General features: G+C 46.7%; 1 protein-coding gene across 1 annotated transcript in view; it reads left to right on the forward strand.

Moving 5' to 3' along the window:
• Positions 1 to 3,540: 3,540 nt before the first annotated feature.
• C4H14orf93 (chromosome 4 C14orf93 homolog) overlaps positions 3,541 to 18,641 on the forward strand; it is a 33,665-nt gene continuing 18,564 nt past the window's right edge. The window contains exons 1-5 of the mRNA XM_087891699.1: positions 3,541 to 3,608; positions 12,364 to 12,947; positions 14,638 to 14,904; positions 15,856 to 15,917; positions 18,512 to 18,615. Of these exons, the coding sequence (XP_087747825.1) occupies positions 12,441 to 12,947; positions 14,638 to 14,904; positions 15,856 to 15,917; positions 18,512 to 18,615 (940 nt within the window). The 5' untranslated portion in view covers positions 3,541 to 3,608; positions 12,364 to 12,440. The remainder of the gene's footprint in view (positions 3,609 to 12,363; positions 12,948 to 14,637; positions 14,905 to 15,855; positions 15,918 to 18,511; positions 18,616 to 18,641) is intronic.

Below are 18,641 nucleotides of genomic sequence, written 5' to 3' on the forward strand. Positions count from 1 at the left end.
ATTCGCTTTTTCCAATGCCGTTTGCAGCAGGTTGGAACGATCACTCAATGAACCGTTCGTAAGGACGAGGACTACCTATAGTTTTAAAAGTTTCTCGCCCAGACAGAATGCAAATGGCGATGGGGATGTGATTGGAAGGTTTTATTTTTGGGCCGAACGGCACCCCAAAGGTCATCGTGCATGGATGTATTTTTCCAGAAGAAGGAACCCGGCGCATTTCTTAACTCCAGTGAGTTAGGTTTGCCTGCTATTTTTGACTAGAATAGTCAAACCAGAACAGAATAGAATAATACAGAATAGAATAAAATAGAATAGAATAGGTAAAGGTTCCCCTCGCACATACGTGCTAGTCGTTCCCGACTCTAGGGGGCGGTGCTCACCTCCGTTTCAAAGCCGAAGAGCCAGCGCTGCCCGAAGACGTCTCCGTGGTCGTGTGGCCGGCATGACTCAACACCAAAGGCGCGCGGAACGCTGTTACCTTCCCGCCAAAGGTGGTCCCTATTTTTTCTACTTGCATTTTTTAACGTGCTTTCGAACTGCTAGGTTGGCAGAAGCTGGGGCAAATAAACGGGAGCTCACCCCCGTTACGCGGCGCTAGGGATTCGAACCGCTGAACTGCCGACCTTTCGATTGACAAGCTCAGCGTCTTAGCCACTGAGCCACCGCATTCCCTAGAATAGAATAGAAGAATATAAAATAGAATATAGAAGGATATAGAATAAAGAATAGAAGAATATAGAATAGAATATAGAATGGAGTAGAGTGGAGTAGAGTAGAGTAGATTAAATAGAATAGAACAGAATGGAATTGAATAGAGTAAAACAGAATAAGGAAAGAATAGAACTGAACAGAACAGAATAGAATAGAATGGGACTTTGGAGGTCTTCTAGTCCAGCCCACTATTCAAGCAGGAGAACCTATACCATTTCAGATAAGTGACTGTCCAATCTCATCTTAAAAACCTCCAGTGATGGAACACTCACAACTTCTGGTGGCAAGTTGTTCCACTGGTTAATTGTCCTTGCCATTAGGAAGTTTCTCCTTAATTCCAGGTTGCTTCTCTTTTGATTAGTTTCTAACCATTGTTTCTTGTCTTGCCCTCCGGTGCTTTGGAGAAAAATTTGACCCCACCCTACCCCCACTTCTTTGTAGCAGCCCCTCAAATACTGGAATACTGCTATCATGTCCCCCCCTAAATCCTTCTTTTCTTTAGACTAGCCAGACCCAAAACCTGCAGCCATTCTTCATATGTTTTTAGTCTCCAGGCCTTTGATCATCTTAGTTGCTCTTCTCTGAATTTTTTCCAAAGCCTCAACGTCCTTTTTGATAGGCTCAGGCCTTAGATAATCCTCTGCCTTTCTCTCATCTTTCTCCAAGGTGGACAGTACCAATCATCCGTTTCCTCCCTCCATCTCTCTCCCCTCCTCTCTCTTGTCTCTGTCTCTGTTTCTCTCTGTGTGTGTATGTCTCTCTCTCTCTTTCTCTCTGTATTTCTCTCTCTCTCTTTTTCTCTGTCTCTGTTTCACTCTGTGTGTGTCTCTGTTTCTCTCTCTGTCTCTCTGTTTCTATTTCTTTCTCTCTCTCTATCTGTTTCTATCTTCCTCTGTTTCTCTATGTGTGTGTCTCCCTCTATCTGTTTCTCTCTCTGAGTATGTCTCTCTGTCTCTGTTTCTATCTTTCTTTCTGTTTCTCTCTCTCTCTCTGTGTCTCTGTTTCTATCTTTCTCTCTGTTTCTCTCTCTCTCTCTGTGTGTCTCTGTTTCTATCTTTCTGTTTCTCTCTGTGTCTCCCTCTTTATCTCTGTATCTCTTTCTCTCTGTGTGTCTCTGTATCTCTGTTTCTATCTTTCTCTTTGTGTGTGTCTCCCTTTCTCTCTGTATCTGTTTCTATCTTTCTGTTTCTCTCTGTGTCTCCCTTTCTCTATCTCTGTATCTCTGTTTCTCTCTCTCTCTGTTTCTATTTCTCTCTGTCTCTATCTGTTTCTCTGTTTCTATCTTTCTGTTTCTCTCTGTGTCTCCCTCTTTATCTCTATCTCTCTGTGTGTGTCTCTGTATCTCTGTATCTCTGTTTCTCTCTGTGTGTGTCTCCCTTTCTCTCTGTATCTGTTTCTATCTTTCTGTTTCTCTCTGTGTGTCTCCCTCTTTCTCTATCTCTATCTCTGTTTCTCTCTGTGTCTCTTTCTCTCTCTGTATCGCTGTTTCTCTCTGTGTCTTTTTTCTGTATCTCTCTCGTGTTTCTCTTTCTGTCTCTCTGTCTCTCTCTCTGTTTCTTTCTCTCTCTCTTCCCTTTCTCCTTCCTTCTTCACTTGGCACTGTGTGTGTCCAACGCCTAGACCTTAATGTGAAGGGAAAAGATCATTGCGAACTTCGGGGGAGTAAAAAGGACGAGGAGGCAGGCCACGCTTGTAGAAAAGGTGTTGTAATCTTTTCTTCTTAAACAAAGGTGGCTTTTGAAGTGTCGTCTTTTGTTTGGCGCGGCTTTTCGGCTCACAAAGAGGAAGGAATGAAAGAGTTTGCCAAAAACAAAAGTGTAGGCCAAGCGTAAAAATGTTTTGCACCGTTGCAAAGTGGATTACTAGACAGGTGAGAGAAGGATGCGGGGGGGGGAGTTTGCCCTGGGTTCAAAGCTCCCCTTGCAAATACGGGCAGGTCTCGGCGTACGGCTGCAATTGAGCCCCAGATTTCTGTCGTTCGGTGAGTTTTGCCCCCTCTTACGACCTTTCCTGCCACTGTCGTTAATGTGAATCGCTGCCGTTGATAAGTTAGGAAGCCGGTTGTTCGGTGATGCTGGAAAGGTCGTAAGTGTGAAAAACGCGTAAGTCACTTTTTTTCAGTGCCGTCGCAACTTTGAACGGTTGTTAAATAAAGTGTTGTAAGTCGAGGACTACCTGTCCAGGTAGCAGTTCATTTAGCAACCGTTCAAAGTTACGCCGACACTGAAAAAAACCACTTATGACCATTTTTCTCACTTATGGCCAGGGCAGCATCCTCACGAGTCACATGATCAGAAGTCAGATGCTTGACCATCGACTCGTATTTACGACGGTTGAGGTTTCCCCGGGGTCACGGGATTCCCCTTTTGCAGACCTTCCGACCGGCAAAGTCCACGAGGAAGCCAGATCCGCTGAACAACCGTGTACTGACTTAACGACGGGCAGGGATTCACGGAACGCCTGTGTCAAGAAAGGTCGTAAACATGGGGCAAAACTCGCTTAACAACGGTCTCGGCAACGGTATATTCCAGCCTTGATTGTGGTCGTAAGTCGTAAGTCAAGGATTCACTTGTTGTTAGAGCCAGCAAGGGAAGCAATCTAAAAAGCACCCAGAATTAGAGGTGAAATGTTCGTGTCAAGGAGAAGGGAAAAAAAAAAATTGAAGGTGCCCAGATTTGGTAGACGTTCCCTGCTGGGGCCCTGCTTAGGAATGCGTGTGCAGCTCTGGCGTGTAATTGTGTGTGCGCGCGTGCAGGAGACTGGCCAATCAGGGCAGGAGGGGGGAGAGCACGGGGGTGTGGCGGTTGGCAACAGGATGCACAACCCCCCCTCCTTCTCTTTTTTTTTTGCACACATATGGACACGCAGGCGAATACAAAGAGCTGTACGACCTTCGCGTATCCTTTGCCCAGGGATGCGTGTGCATGCATGCATGTGGGGGGAGGGGACGGGATCAAGGGGGAAATGGAGGGGGGGATGATGGGAAGGAGAATCCTCCCCTGTCTGCCCTGTTTTTTGGCCTTGCCAATAAGAAAAACAACTAGGAAGCAGAATGAGGGCAGGGGAAGAATTGGCAGGAAAGGTGTACATATGTGTGTGTGTGTATACACACACACACATATATATATACATTTGCAAAATGGCTAGACAGGTTGACGTGTACCAGAGAAAGCAGGAAGCTAACCAAAAGGGAGAATTTGGAAGCGATAAAACAGGCTGTGCGTAAAAACTCGAGCTAAATAGGCATTCGACAGGATAGACGGAACTTGAATTTTCTTGTTGGGTTTCTTAAAAAAAAAAAAACGGGGTGCAGGAGATCAGGCTCTGCAGAACCTTTCCTCGGTAGCGTGCAAAAGATTTGTGGTGGATCTGCAAGGATTCTTCCTAAGGATAGATGGATCAATGTTAGGGACGCGGTGGCTCAGCAGCTAAGACGCTGAGCTTGTCGATCCAAAGGTCGGCGGTTCAGCGGTTCGAATCCCTAGCGCCGCGTAACGGGGTGAGCACCCGTGACTTGTCCCAGCTTCTGCCAACCTAGCAGTTCGAAAGCACGTAAAAAAATGCAAGTAGAAAAAATAGGGACCACCTTTGGTGGGAAGGTAACAGCGTTCCGTGCGCCTTTGGCATTGAGTCATGCCGGCCACATGACCACGGAGACGTCTTCGTACAGTGCTGGCTCTCCGGCTTTGAAACGGAAATGAACACCGCCCCCTAGAGTCGGGAACGACTAGCAAGGGGAACCTTTACCTTTTAAGGATAGGATCATCGGGGTGCCAGGCACCGTTCCCCGAAAGCTAGAAAAGCGAGGAAAAAAAGGCAATGATAGCGATAAGGCCCAGGGCAAGATTTTTTCACGAACAACAGCAAAGCAATGAAGAAATTTCGGGGCAATATTTCATGAAATCTCCCTTTTGGGTTTTCATTTTGGATTGGCGAGAGGCGATCTTGGGCTTATTCAGTATTATAATTGTCGTTTTCCTCCCCAACTCCTCAGCCCACAAAACTACCAAACTTTAAACCAGGGTTTCTTTCTTAGGCTGCTTATTCTAGCTCCTCCGGAAATCCAGAAGCCTGGTTAACGGAGCTTTTTCCGAGCTTGGTTTCCATGGCCCGTTAAAAGAATAAATAAAGGTGTTTTTAAGTGGAGGTAACCTGCAGGGAAATGGCAATCTTTAGCCGTAGGAAGCGGCGCCTGAGTGATGAAGGGGGATTGACAGGGAGGGTCCGTATGATTTTATGCGGCAGGATTTTTTGTTGTAAAAAAATGGGGAAGGGGTGATTTGAGGCCTGGAGCCAGAAACCAAAAAAAAAAAAAGAGAGAGAGAGAGAAAGAAATAAGCGAATGGAGCTTACAGGTGCAAATTACATTTTAGGGCTTGAAAGCTTTACTTGGTATCCCTCGGGGACTCTTCAGAAATGCGGGAGATCCACTGAGGGAGATTGCAAAGGGGGAAACCCCCCCCCTCAAAATCTTGAATTTAAATAGGATTTATTCATCACGAGCGTCTTTGGCTCATTCTGGGATAGCAAAGCAAGCCCCCCCACCCACCCCCGGGGGCCGTGGAAAGATCCTTCGCTAGAAATCAATCACTTTGCAGCAACCAATCAAGGCAGGATTTGGTCAGAATAGAGCTGCATGCAACCTTGGAGATCTGGCTTGAGAACCTTTCCTCGTGAGCGTGCAAAAGATTTGTGGTGGATCTGCAAGGATTCTTCCGAATGGGAGAAATTGATCTCCTAAGGATAGATCGATCAATGTTAGGGACGCGGTGGCCCAGTGGCTAAGCGCTGAGCTTGTCGATCCAAAGATCGGTGGTTCAGCAGTTCGAATCCCTAGCGCCGTGTAATGGGGTTAACCTTTTTGCCGTTGCATGCTGAAAGCGGGGAGGGGGGAGAGCGCACGCGTGTTCCCACACCCATAATTCAGTGACGTCCCCAGCGCCACGTCTCCCCGCACATGTGCGCGCAACTCCTCCACGCTCCCCCTGCTTTTGGCACGCGACGGCAAAACGGTTACCGGTGGGCCTGAAAGGCCCGTATTTTCGCCCTCCCCAGGCTCCAGACGCTTTCTTGGAGCCTGGGGAGGGCGAAAACAGCCTTCCCATCCACCCACCCCCAGAGGCAGGAAACGGGCCCGTCTCTTGACTTCTGGTGGGCCCAGAAAGGCCGGAAAATCAGGCGGCTGGCGTGCACATGCGCACTGGAGCTGAGGTAACGCTTGCGTGCCCACAGATATGGCTCCAGTTGCCACCTGTGGCACACGCGCCATGGATTTGCCATCATGGACCTATGCCATTTCAGACAGTTGGCCGTCCAATCTTTTCTTAAAACATCTCCAGCGATGAAGCAGCCACAACTTCTGGTGGCAAGCTGTTCCACGGGTTAATTGTCCTCACTGTTCGGAAGCTTCTCCTTAATTCCGGGCTGCTTCTCTCTCCTTGATGAGTTTCCAACCCTTGTTTCTTATCTTGCCGTCTGGTGCTTTGGAGAATAGCTTGACCCCCCCTCTTCTTTGGGGACAGCCCCTCAAATACCGGAATCATGTCACCCCCTAAGTCCTTCTTTTCTCTAGACGAGCCATTCCCAGTTCCTGCAAACCGTTCTTTTCATCTCCAGGCCTTTAAATCACCTCAGCTGCTCTTCTTTGCACTTTTTCCAAAAGCCTCAACATCTGTTTTGTAAGGCGGTGACCAACACAGGTGCGGCCTTACTAAGAATTTACAAAGCGGTACTAATACTTCAGGCGATTTAGATTCTGTGCTTCTGTTTATACAACCAAGGACTGTGTTCTGGGTTTTTTGGCCATTTGTGGAAATGTTGCACGGATCCTGGTCTGCTTTATTTCTGATGCAGAATAGAATGGAATGGAATGGAATAGAAAATATGGAATGCAATGCAGTGCAGTGCAGTGGAATGGAATAGAATAGGAATAGAAAATATGGAATGGAATATATGGGATAGAGAATAGAATGGAATGGAATGGAATGGAATGGAATGGAATGGAATAGAATAGAATAGAATAGAATAGAATAGAGAATACAGAAGAGAAATGAAAAGAGAAAAGAATAGAGAATAGAATATAGAATGGAATGAAATGGAATAGAACATAAAATATGGAATGGAATATATGGAATGGAATAGAATAGGAATAGAAAATATGGAATGGAATATATGGGATAGAGAATAGAATGGAATGGAATGGAATGGAATGGAATAGAATAGAATAGAATAGAATAGAATAGAATAGAGAATACAGAAGAGAAATGAAAAGAGAAAAGAATAGAGAATAGAATATAGAATGGAATGAAATGGAATAGAACATAAAATATGGAATGGAATATATGGAATGGAATAGAATAGAATAGAATAGAATAGAATAGAATAGAATAGAGAATACAGAAGAGAAATGAAAAGAGAAAAGAATAGAGAATAGAATATAGAATGGAATGAAATGGAATAGAACATAAAATATGGAATGGAATATATGGAATGGAATAGAATAGAATAGAATAGAATAGAATAGAATAGAATAGAATAGAATAGAGAATAGAATATAGAATGGAATATATGGAATGGAATGGAGAATAGGATAGAATAGAATAGAAAATATGGAATGGAATACATGGAATGGAGAATAGAATAGAATAGAATAGAATAGAATAGAAAAGAAAATATGGACTGGAATATATGGAATGGAATGGAGAATAGAATAGAAAAGAAAATATGGAATGGAATATATGGAATGGAGAATAGAATAGAATAGAATAGAATAGAATAGAATAGAATAGAATAGAATAGAATAGAAAATATGGACTGGAATATATGGAATGGAATGGAGAATAGAATAGAATAGAATAGAATAGAATAGAGAATAGAATATAGAATGGAATATATGGAATGGAATGGAGAATAGGATAGAATAGAATAGAAAATATGGAATGGAATACATGGAATGGAGAATAGAATAGAATAGAATAGAATAGAAAAGAAAATATGGAATGGAATATATGGAATGGAATGGAGAATAGAATAGAAAAGAAAATATGGAATGGAATATATGGAATGGAGAATAGAATAGAATAGAATAGAATAGAATAGAATAGAAAATATGGACTGGAATATATGGAATGGAATGGAGAATAGAATAGAATAGAATAGAAAAGAAAATATGGAATGGAATATATGGAATGGAATGGAGAATAGGATAGAATAGAATAGAAAATATGGAATGGAATACATGGAATGGAGAATAGAATAGAATAGAATAGAAAAGAAAAGAAAATATGGAATGGAATATATGGAATGGAGAATAGAATAGAATAGAATAGAATAGAATAGAATAGAATAGAATAGAATAGAAAATATGGAATGGAATATATGGAATGGAATGGAGAATAGAATAAGATAGGATAGGATAGAATAGAATAGAATAGGGGAATATAGAAAAGAGAATATAGAAGAGAAGTGAAAAGAGAAGAGAGAATAAAATAGAGAAGAGACTAGAGAATAGAATAGAAATAGAAGAGAGAAGAGAATAGAGAAGAGAAGAGAAACTTTTACCTGTTATCTTATATATCCTTGACAAAATAAAATAAATAAATAAAAATAAAGAATTGAGAATAGAACAGAATAGAGCAGACCTGGGAGGGGCCTTAGAGGTCTTCTAGTCCAGCCCTCTGGCTCAAGCAGGAGAAAGGAGGAGGGAGGGGGAGCAACTAGGAAAAGCATCTGAGCCTTGAACTCATCGCTTGCAGGTTGGAACCCTCTGGCCGGCTCAAAGGAGCAGAGAGAAGCCGAAAGTCCCGGATTGCAGAGGCAGCCTTGGGAGAAAAAAAAAAAAAAAAAAAGCATCCAGCCTCGCGAACCTCCCTCAGGCGGCCCCTTTTTTTCCCCTTCTTGGGCTTCCCATTTTTCTCCCCTCTCCCCTTTTCTCGTCTCCGAGGCAAGGCGCCAGGTCTCGGAGCCAATCAGACGCGTCCGGCTCCACCACGCCGGCCAATGGGAAAGAAAAAGGGGCGGAGAGCAAGAAGCCCTTCGCTTTGTGTACACGGTGGCTGGCCGAGTTCGTATGCGCTCGCGCGCGCGCGCGCTTCTTGCTCCGCTGTACACGCGGGATGGAACGTTGGGCGCCGCGGCGTTCCATTTCCCAGGCTTTGAAGTCGGAACCCGGGTCGAGCGCGCGACGTGTGAACGGGTCGACCGGGATGGTTTTTCTTTTTTTTTTTCTGACAGAACAATCACAGCTTGCCTTTCAGAAGCTGTGGGAAGGTTCATCGCTGGAAGATTCTCACATGGTTATCCCCAAGGTGCTTTTTTCAGAAGGCAACTGGACATTTCTTGGTGGTTTTTTTTCCTCTTTTTTTTGTTGAAGACTTCCATCATGGGGAAGGCTTTCAAGAAGAGACTGGAGTGCTGTCTGTCAGAAAGAACGTAGGGTCTCCCAGCCGGCCGGCCGGGTTGGACTAGATGACCTCCAAGGTGCCTTCCAAGTCTGTTGGTCGGTTTTGTAAAGCCGTCTGTGGATTTTGAATCCCAGTTACACACACACACACCGAAGATGGACCTAGCATTCCCACGACCTCCCGTGCTTCGGGAAGCCGTTCAGGGGTTCTTTTTTAGAGCCCGTCTTCCCCGATTTAAGATTTGTTTTCACCGCTGTTAGTTTAGGCCGCAGCCTGCCGTGTCCGCAGCCAGGAAAAAAAATCGGTGAACCCAGGAGTCAGGTTGACTTGATCAAAGGAGAGATTCAACCTAGAAATGAGGAGAAATTTTCTGACAGGGAGAACAATCGACCGATGGAATGGAAGTTGCCTTCGAAAGTTGTGGGAAGCTTCGTCCCCGGAAGCTTTCAAGAAGAGACTGGACTACCATCTTGTCAGAAAGGGTGTAGGGTCTTCTGCTTGGGCAGGGGGATGGGGTTGGACTGGATGACCTCCAAGGTCCCTTCCAACTCTGTTATATATCATGCAGGCGAAAGGTAACGGGTCTACCCTTCAGCCAGTTAGTTACGGCCTGGAGATGTTTTACAAGATTAGTGAATAAGAGGCAACTTAAATTGGGGCTGCTCTTCTCACAGATTCACTCAAAGATCGCTCACTAATTGAAATGTTTTCAATTCTCTGGCGCTTTTCATCAAAGCAGGAAGAAAATAAAATCACAGGGGAGAGAGATGGGGAGAGAGAGAGAGAGAAAGAAAAAGGGAAGAGAAAGGAAAGGAGAGAGAAAGAGAGAGAGACAGAGAAAGCGAAAGAAAAAGGGGAGAGAAAAAGGAAAGGGGAGAGAGAAAGAGGGAGAAAGAAAAAGGGAAGACGAAAGGAGAGAAAGAAAGAGAAAGAGGGGAGATAGAGAGAGGAGAAAGGAGAGAAAGAAAAACAAAAAGAGAAAGAGGAGGGGGATAGAAAGAAAAACAGACGAGAGGAGAGAGAGGGGAGAGAGAAAGAGGGTTGAGAAAGAGAGAGAAAGGGGAGAGAGAAAAAGAGAGAGATAAGGGTCAGAGTGATCCTGAAGGTACAGTAAAGGTAGTCCTCAATTTACAACCATTCATTTAGTGACCAAAGTTACCATGGCACTGAAAAACGTGACTTAGGACTGGTTTTCGCACTTACTAGCAACTGGCGAGAAAGGTCATAAAATTTTGGCCTCAGTTGTGGTCGTAAGTCGAGGACTACTTGTACAGGTAGACCTCGACTTAACAACAGTTTGCTTAGTGACCGTTCAAAGTTACAACAGCATTGGAAAAAAGTGACTTATGACCATTTTTCACACTGATGACCGTTGTGGCGTCCCCATGGTCATCTCATCAAAATCTGGATGCTTGGCAACTGATTCATACTTATGACAGTTGCAGTGTCCCGGATCATGTGATCAACTTTTGCAATCTTCTGAGAAGCATGGTCAATGGAAAAACTAGATTCACTTAACAACGGTCTTACTCATTTAACAATTGCAGTGATTCACTTAACTAGTGGGGCAAGAAAAGTTGCAAAATGGGGCAGAACTCACAATTGGGCTCAATTGCAGTTGTAAATCAAGGACTACCTGCATTACCTTTGAACTACAATGCCCATAATTTTGCTAATATCAAGCTGGGGCAGCCAGATTTATTCAGAATACATTGTAGTCCTCGACTTACGACCATCATGGAACTCCAACATTTTGGTTGCTGAGCGAGACTGTTGTTAAATGAGTTTTGCCTCATTTTACGACCTTTCTTGCCACCGTTGTTAAGTTAGGAACATGGTTGTTAAGTGAATCTGACTTTCCCCATTTGCCGGTCAGAAGGTCGCAAAAAGGGGATCACGTGACCCCGGCACGCTGCAACCGTCATAAATACGAGCCGGTTGCTAAGCGTCTGAATTTTGATCACGTGACCAGTGGTCATTAAGTGTGAAAAACGGTCATAAGTCACTTTCCCCCCCCTAGTGCTATAGTAACTTCCAATGGACACTAAACGAATGGTTGTAAATCGAGGATTATCTAAATGTGCTAATATGGCAGACATTTAATCAAAGCTTTATCCGGATTTTCTGATAAGTTTCGGACTGTCCCGGAAGCTGCCGAATATTCTGTTAAGCGGGAAAATGCTTGTTTTTGAAAATCCCACTTCTCGTTCGGTAGTTCCTCCGCCGTCTCCCTCTCTGCTCCGAGTTAATTGCGAGAGTCCATTGACAAGACACTCAGGAGGCCATGAATAAAATTTACAAGAGGTCAGCAGTGAGTTAATAGAGTTTCCGATGCTGCGGAATGAGAGCCAAGACGACACTACAATTCAGATGAAACGGCAAAGCGAGAGACGCTGAAGGATCTGTTTTGAAGGAGTGTTTTCGGCTTTGAAGAGCCACTGAATCAAGCCTTAAGATGGAGGTGGCTTCAGCCACTTTATTAATGTTTATTAATTGATTTCTACACCGACTTTTATTATTTTTACAAATAACTCAAGGCGGTGAAACATACCCAACGCCCCGTCCTCCACCGATTTTCCCTACAACAGCAACAACCCTGTGAGGTGGGCTGGGCTGCGAGAAAGGGAGGGGCCCAAAGTCACCCAGCTGGTGTTCATGCCTACAGCAAGATTAGAACTCAGAATCTCCTGGTGATTGGGCCAAAGTCACCCAGCCAATTATCATGACGAAGGCAAGACTAGAACTCACAGTCCCCTGGTTTTTGGTACAGTCACCCAGCCAGCTTTTGTGTCTAAGGTGGAACTAGAACTCACTGCCTCCTGGTGATTGGTTCAAAGTCACCCAGTGACGTTCATAATTAAGGCAAGACTAGAACTTACCATCTCCTGGTGATTAGTCCAAAGTCACCCAGCCGACTTTCATGCCTAAAGTAGGACTAGAATTCACAGCCTCCTGGTAATTGACCCAAAGTCACCCAGCTGGCTTTCATGCTAAAGCTGAACTAGAACTCCCAGCCTCCTGGCTTCTAGTCTGATGCCTTCACCATTAAACCAAGCTGGTTCTCTTTTGCTCCATTTGGCTGGTTTTTGTGTCCGCCTGGCTGGCAGAAATTGGTTAGAGACCCTGATTCGAAATCTCCGGGCTGTTCCAGAAAAGCTACTTGGCCAAGTTGCATGGCCAACGCTAAGCTACGCTCATCCAGCTACTTTATTTTCCTTGATTCGTTCCTTCGGCTGCCTGGTGTCTACAGGCCGAGCCACATCCTGAGGTTTTCCACTCCGCACCAGGGTTGTCCTCCCTTGTACCATCTCTGAGATCCCGGTCTTGATGTCGTTCAGCGCCACCATCTTGTTCTCCCCGCCCCACGCTAATGAAGCCAAATGCTGCTGTTGCACTTGCAAGCAGGAGCCGGGGGCTCCCGTCACGGCCCCACCACCCCCGCCTCCTTCGTCCCCTCCTTGCACCCCCATCACCATCACGGGTACGGGGCTGACGGTCCAGTCCTCGGAACAGCTGCTCCACGTCATCTACCAGCGGGTCGAAAAGGCAGTCAGCTTAGCCGAACTGGCCCTCAGCTTGGCGAAGGCCAACAACGAAGCCCTGAGACGTCTCGAGGAAGACGTGGCGGCCCTGCGCCAAGGGCCTGTTGTGGCCCTCAAAGCCAGCCCCCTGCAGGTCTCCGAGGAGCCCGAAAACGAGGAGGAATTGGAGGCCGAAGAGTTCGGGAATGGCGTCCAGGTGGTCATCGAAGAATTGAAGCAGTTGGGTGCCGCGTCAGCTGCAGTGGGGCGACTTGAACCTTTGGCCTTCTCGCCCGTGCCGGCCCTTGGCGGAGTACGTAGCCTAAAATCGTGGGCCTCCATCTCTCCCGCCCCATAAAAATCCACGCCATAATCCCGTCCCTCCAGTCGGGCACAGATGGCATCATGAATAGTTGATGGCATTTTTCGCGCTTCTTGCCAACCGGCCCTCCAGAGAGGGGTGGTCTGGGAGCTGCGCCAAATCCGGACTGGAGAGGCTGCAACAAGAACTGAAAAGAGTGGCATAGTTGGCAGCGCCATCCTAAGCCGAACTGGAACTGGGTTTGGTGCTGTTCGGGGCAAATGAAGAATTTGGACCAAGCTGGGGGGGCGGGTAGGGTGGGGGTGGGGTTAGCAGCAAAAGAGTGCAGAAAATCTTCCGGCGGGATGAGGAAAAACGCCTCCCGGCTTCCAGTGCTCATTTGGGCCTGGCACGATTTTCATTTGCGGGCAATCCGAAAAGGTTTGCTTTGTAAATGCGTGCTCAGAGCATTTAGCATGTAGATTTTGCATTTGTATTCATAGTCCTCGACCTGCGACCGTAATTTCTATTGCTCAGCGAGCTGGTTGTTCAGCGCCCAATTTTACGACCTTCTCTTTTCACAGTTGTTAAGTGAATCTGCTGCAGTGGTGGGTTCCTCCAGGTTCAGCCCGGTTCCGCCGAGCCGGTAGCGGTGACGATATGACATCACCGAACCGGTTCTGCTCCCCGCCCCCCCAACCCCCCCTGCATTATTCTTACCTTTTATTTGGCCCCACACCCAATCTATTGCTGCCTCCTGAGTCCCAGCTGATGGCTAGAGGGAAAAAAAATGTTTAAACTCTTGCCGCGGGGCTTCAAAGGGCCGCCCTACAGCTGATCGGTGTTAAAAGAAAACAAATGAGTAGACCGGTGCCTGCAAAAATAAATGGGTAGACTGGTGCCTGCAAAAATAAATGGGTAGACCGGTGCCTGCAAAAATAAATGAGTAGACCGGTACAGCTCTGCAAGCAGTTAAAAGCCTGGTAGACCAGTACCTCTGCTAAATCCTAAAGAATTGTCACATGATCATCAAGCCACGCCCACAAAATAAGCCACGCCCACAGAACCGGTAGTAAAAAATTTTAGAACCCACCCCTGATCTGCTGCAATTGTTAAGTGAATCATGTTCATTAAGCGATCCCGGTAACCCCACTGATTTACTTGTCGGAAGCTATCTGGGATGATTGCAAAAGGCAATCACAAATGACTGGGGTGCTACAACCGTCATAAATGCATGCCAGTTGCCAAGTGACCATACAGCTAGCGCTTGACTTACAACAGTTCATTTAGTGACGGTTCAAAGTTACAATGGCACTGACAAAAGTGACCTAGGACCATTTTTCACAGTTACGACCATGATGTCCTGGACATCAAAATTCAGATGCTTGGCAGCTGGTTCATACTTATGACCGTTGCTTTGTCCCAAGGTCACGGGATCCCCTTTTGCGACCTTCTGACAAGCAAAGTCCATGGGCAAGAAAGATGGTTAAACAGGGCAAAACTCACTTAGCACATGTCTCCCCTTAACAACAGAAATCCTGGCCTCAATTGTGGTTGTAAGTAGAGGATTACCTGTACTTATACTCATCAACTGTCTTGCTTAGCAATGAAAATTTGGGGCTCCCTCGTGGTCATAAGCCGAGGACTTCCAGCAAAGGTGATACTTGTTTGCAGACGTGTATAATTGTCCCTCTCCCGCCAGGTAGCCGAGGAATGTCCTGCAGGAGACGCCCCAATGCCGCCGGTCTATGTTCCTCCTTCCTCTCCTACCCCACAGATGGCCCATCAGCCAACTCTCCAACCTCTGGATGAGCCCCTCTCCTGTCCGGAGGGGTCCCCCAGCAGTACGATGCACGAAGAGGCCACGAACGGCGAACCCCATTTCTGTGTAGGCTTCGCGGGTCTCCCTTGCAGGAGCAGAAACCTCGGGCAGAAGAACGCCAGGCGCAAAAGGGATCTGGTCTTATCCGTGAGTTGATTCCCTTCCTTGGGGTGAGCTTATGACCCACAAGGCACGTACCGTTCAGACCCAAAAAGCTTGTCTGAATTGTGTTTTTCATCACTTGGGACCAATAACATAATACCGTGTTTCGCCGAATATTTGGACCAAAAGACTCATTAGGTCTTATTTTCAGCCGCCCACCCGCTCCCTCCCACCCATCTGCTTGCTCGCGACCGCAACAGCTTACAGGACACTTTTCGCCCGGATGGAGAAATGACGGAATACTGGAATCTTTGAAGCTTTGAAGCAAGCAGACAAAGTTTCGTCTCCCTCTGGGTGAAAAATGTTTAGCGATTTTCTCCATTCCCAAGTGCCCCATAGATGCTCAAACACTTTTCGCCCGGATGGAGAAATGATGGAATACTGGAAGCTTCGGGACTTTTAAACGGAGCTAATCCCGAAAACTATGCGATGGAGTCAGACGGAGGCTGAGGTGGGGGGAGGCAGGTGATCTAATGCACCGCCCACTCTGTCCCACCGTTTCTCGGCTTCCCTGCGGCTGTACCGGGGCAGGCGCCCATGCAGGACGTCGGAATCGCCTGCCTCCACCCCTGTGCCTCTGTGTCCACCTGCTGCCAGTGCCACTGCGCAAGCCTCCCGCGATGCTCCCATGAGCCAGGCAGCCATGCAGCATGTCCGGATCGGTTGTCTCTCTCCCGCCTCTGCCTCCGCGCTCGGACTTATCTGCGCTGCGCCAAGGGGCCGATGGACTGCAGCAGCTACCAACCACCGTCAGCCCTCACACGCTCTCCGCCTGTTATGCTGGCCACATCGATCCCCAGGTTTATTTTTGGGGTAGGGTTTATATTAGGCCCACCCTAAAAATCAGGTTATGGCTTATTTTCAGGGTGGCTCTTCTTTTCGGGGAAACACGGTAGTTCAGCCGATCCTCACATTCTTCTCTCTTTCCCTTGGTAGAAATTGGTCCACAACGTTCACAACCACATCGCCAACGAAAAACGGTTTGACGGTGCGGAAAGGTGAGGAAAAATCAGGCATTGCTAATTACAAGTAAAAAGAGTCGTGGTGGTGCATTTGGTTAGAATGCGATATTGCAGGCTGACTCTGCCTGCTGCCAGCAGTTTGATCCTGACCGGCTCCAGGTTGATTCAGCCTTCCGTCCTTCCGAGGTCGGTAAAACGAGGACCCAGGTTGTTGGAGGCAATAGGCTGACTCTGTAAACCACTTAGAGAGGGCTGTAAAAGCACTGTGAAGCGGTATATAAGTGCTATCGCTATTGCTACAGATAGTCATGGACTTACAACCATGTGTTTAGTGACCGTCCGAAGTTACAACAGTGCTGGAAAAAGGGACTTAGGACCGTTTTTCACACTTATGACCATTGCAGCATCCCCGTGGTCACATGTTCAAAATTCAGACACTAGGCAACGGATTCCTATTTATGATGGCCGTATGATGAAAGTAACGAGTCCATGAAGCAAGGAACAAGGCACTGAGTCCACGAAGCAGGGAAGAAGAAAGCAGTCCTGCAAAAGCCAGACTTGTATAATGGCACACAAATGTCATTAATTCAGTACTTGTTCCCGACAAATGCCCCTCCCCACAACATCCCCTTAAATCTCAGTCCCCAGGCGTGCCTTGGGAAGAGGGGTGGGGCGCTTTCCTCCCAAGTTGTCGGGTCGGCCTGCCCTGTTCTTGCCTTCCCTCCTCTCTCCATGCTTGTGGATCAGGAGGGGGAAGTCCTTGCTCATCTCCTGAGCTCCATCGCTCCTCGTTTCCACTCCTTGCCCTCTCTCGGTCGTCCCTGCTAGCAAGCCGTCCCAATCCTGAGGGGCCCTGGGCTGCCTCATCCTGCTCCTCCCCACATTCCTCCAAAGCCATCGAAGCTGCCCCCTGGATCTCCCTCGGCTCCAGCTCCGGCTTGTCCTCCTTCGCAGATTCAGGCTCCAACAGGGGCATGACATACTGATAGTGTGGTGTTTTTTTTTATCACTTGTGAATGCTGTGGGTCACAATGGGTGTTTTGTTGTTGTCTAATGCACAAGCCCAGCAAACATTTTTCTTCCATTTATCTGGCTGCCTGCTTCCGTTAAGAAAATGGATCCCGTAATTCGTTGTTATCAGCAGAGTCTGATTTATTGATTATGTCCAAAAAGCATTTTATCAAAGGAGAGCAGTCCTTTCCTGTGAAAAATGTAAAAATTGCACAGTTAGTCCTCGACTTAACGACCACAACTGCAACCCAAATTTCCGTGGCTAAGCGAGACAGCTAAGTGAATTTTGCCCCATTTTACGACCTGGCTTGCCACGGTTGTTAAGTGAATCCCTGCAGTCAACTTAGTCATGCGGTTGTTAAGTGAATCGGGCTTCCCCGTTGCCTTTGCCTGTTGTAAAAGGGGATCATGTTAACCCTGGACGCTGTGACTGTTGTAAATATGAGTCATTTGCCAGGCGTCCCAGTTTTGGCCGCATGACCGCAAAGATGCTGCAATGGTTCCAAGTGTGAAAAATGTCCATAAGTGTTGTGGTCCGCCAGCAGCTTGCGGACCTGGCAGTGGAGTCAGACAGTGAGGAGGCTGGGAAGGAACATGGGCCAGTCCTGGAGTCTGGAGAAGGCCCGGACGAGGGCTTTGCGTTGGAGGTAGAGATGGGGCCAGAACCATCTGGGAGTGATGCGCGGACTCCGGAGCCTCCAGAGTCGGACAGCAGAGGAACAGGAGGAGCCTGTTCCCAGTGCGCGCATGCGCAGAGCTGCCAGAAGGCAAGAGCAGCTAAAGCAAAAGGGACGACTCGGGAGTAAGGCCTGGAGATGATTGGTCCCTCCCATAAGGCTTAAAAGAGGAGCAAAGGCACGTGGGCCCTTTGCAGGAAAGCAACATTGTTAATTCTGTTCCCAGTCGGCATCTCTGTTTGATTCTGGGCTCTGTGTGGCTTTGCCAAGTAGGTCTTTGGCAGCGTGTCAAAGGAGATAAAGGTTGGTGATTATCCCGAAGGACTTCTCCCAAAGGACTTTTTGCAACTAATTGGGACTCAGCTGTGAATGAAAGTAATTCACAGCTGTTGCAATAAAAGAGCTTTTTGGGACTACTTGTGTATTTTAATGACTCAGTAAGCCTAGATCACAACAATAAGTCACTTTTCAGCATTGTCGTAACTTAGAACGGTCACTAAATGAACTGTTGTAAGTTGAGGACTAACTGTATTTCATTCCGTAAAGTCATGTCTTTTTCCCGTGCATTCTAAGTACAGTATTGGTCTTTTACTGATACTATTGTGATTTTATTCTAGAGTGCTGCTGTGGCCTAGAGGTGGAACTCTTGCCTCATAAACAGAAGGCTGTGAGTTCGATCCTAGGTAGAGGCTGATATTTCTCTGTCTGGGCATGTTGAGAATATATCTGCTGAATATATGTAACTCCGCATTGGCGACAGGAAAGGCATCCGGCCAGTAAGCATTCAGCTCCATTCAGTTGCCCAGACTCCACCCCGCAAGGGATTACAGGGTCGTTAAAAGGAGATGATGATGATTGTGGTTTTATGCTAATTTTTTTAGTACCATTTTTGAAGTTCCTCATTCTTAATCTGAATATTTAACTCTCTTCCCTCTTTTATAGTATTAAATCATCCTGGAATATCTCGGTAGTGAAGTTTTTGCTGGAAAAACTCAAACACGAATTGGTCTCCAATCACCATAATTACACAGATAAGGAACTAAAAGGTGAGTTGAGGTATTTTTTTTTTAAT

The sequence above is a fragment of the Pantherophis guttatus genome, chromosome 4 (assembly GCF_059756535.1).
Source record: "Pantherophis guttatus breed Tessera chromosome 4, ASM5975653v1, whole genome shotgun sequence".
Classification (NCBI taxonomy): domain Eukaryota; kingdom Metazoa; phylum Chordata; class Lepidosauria; order Squamata; family Colubridae; genus Pantherophis; species Pantherophis guttatus.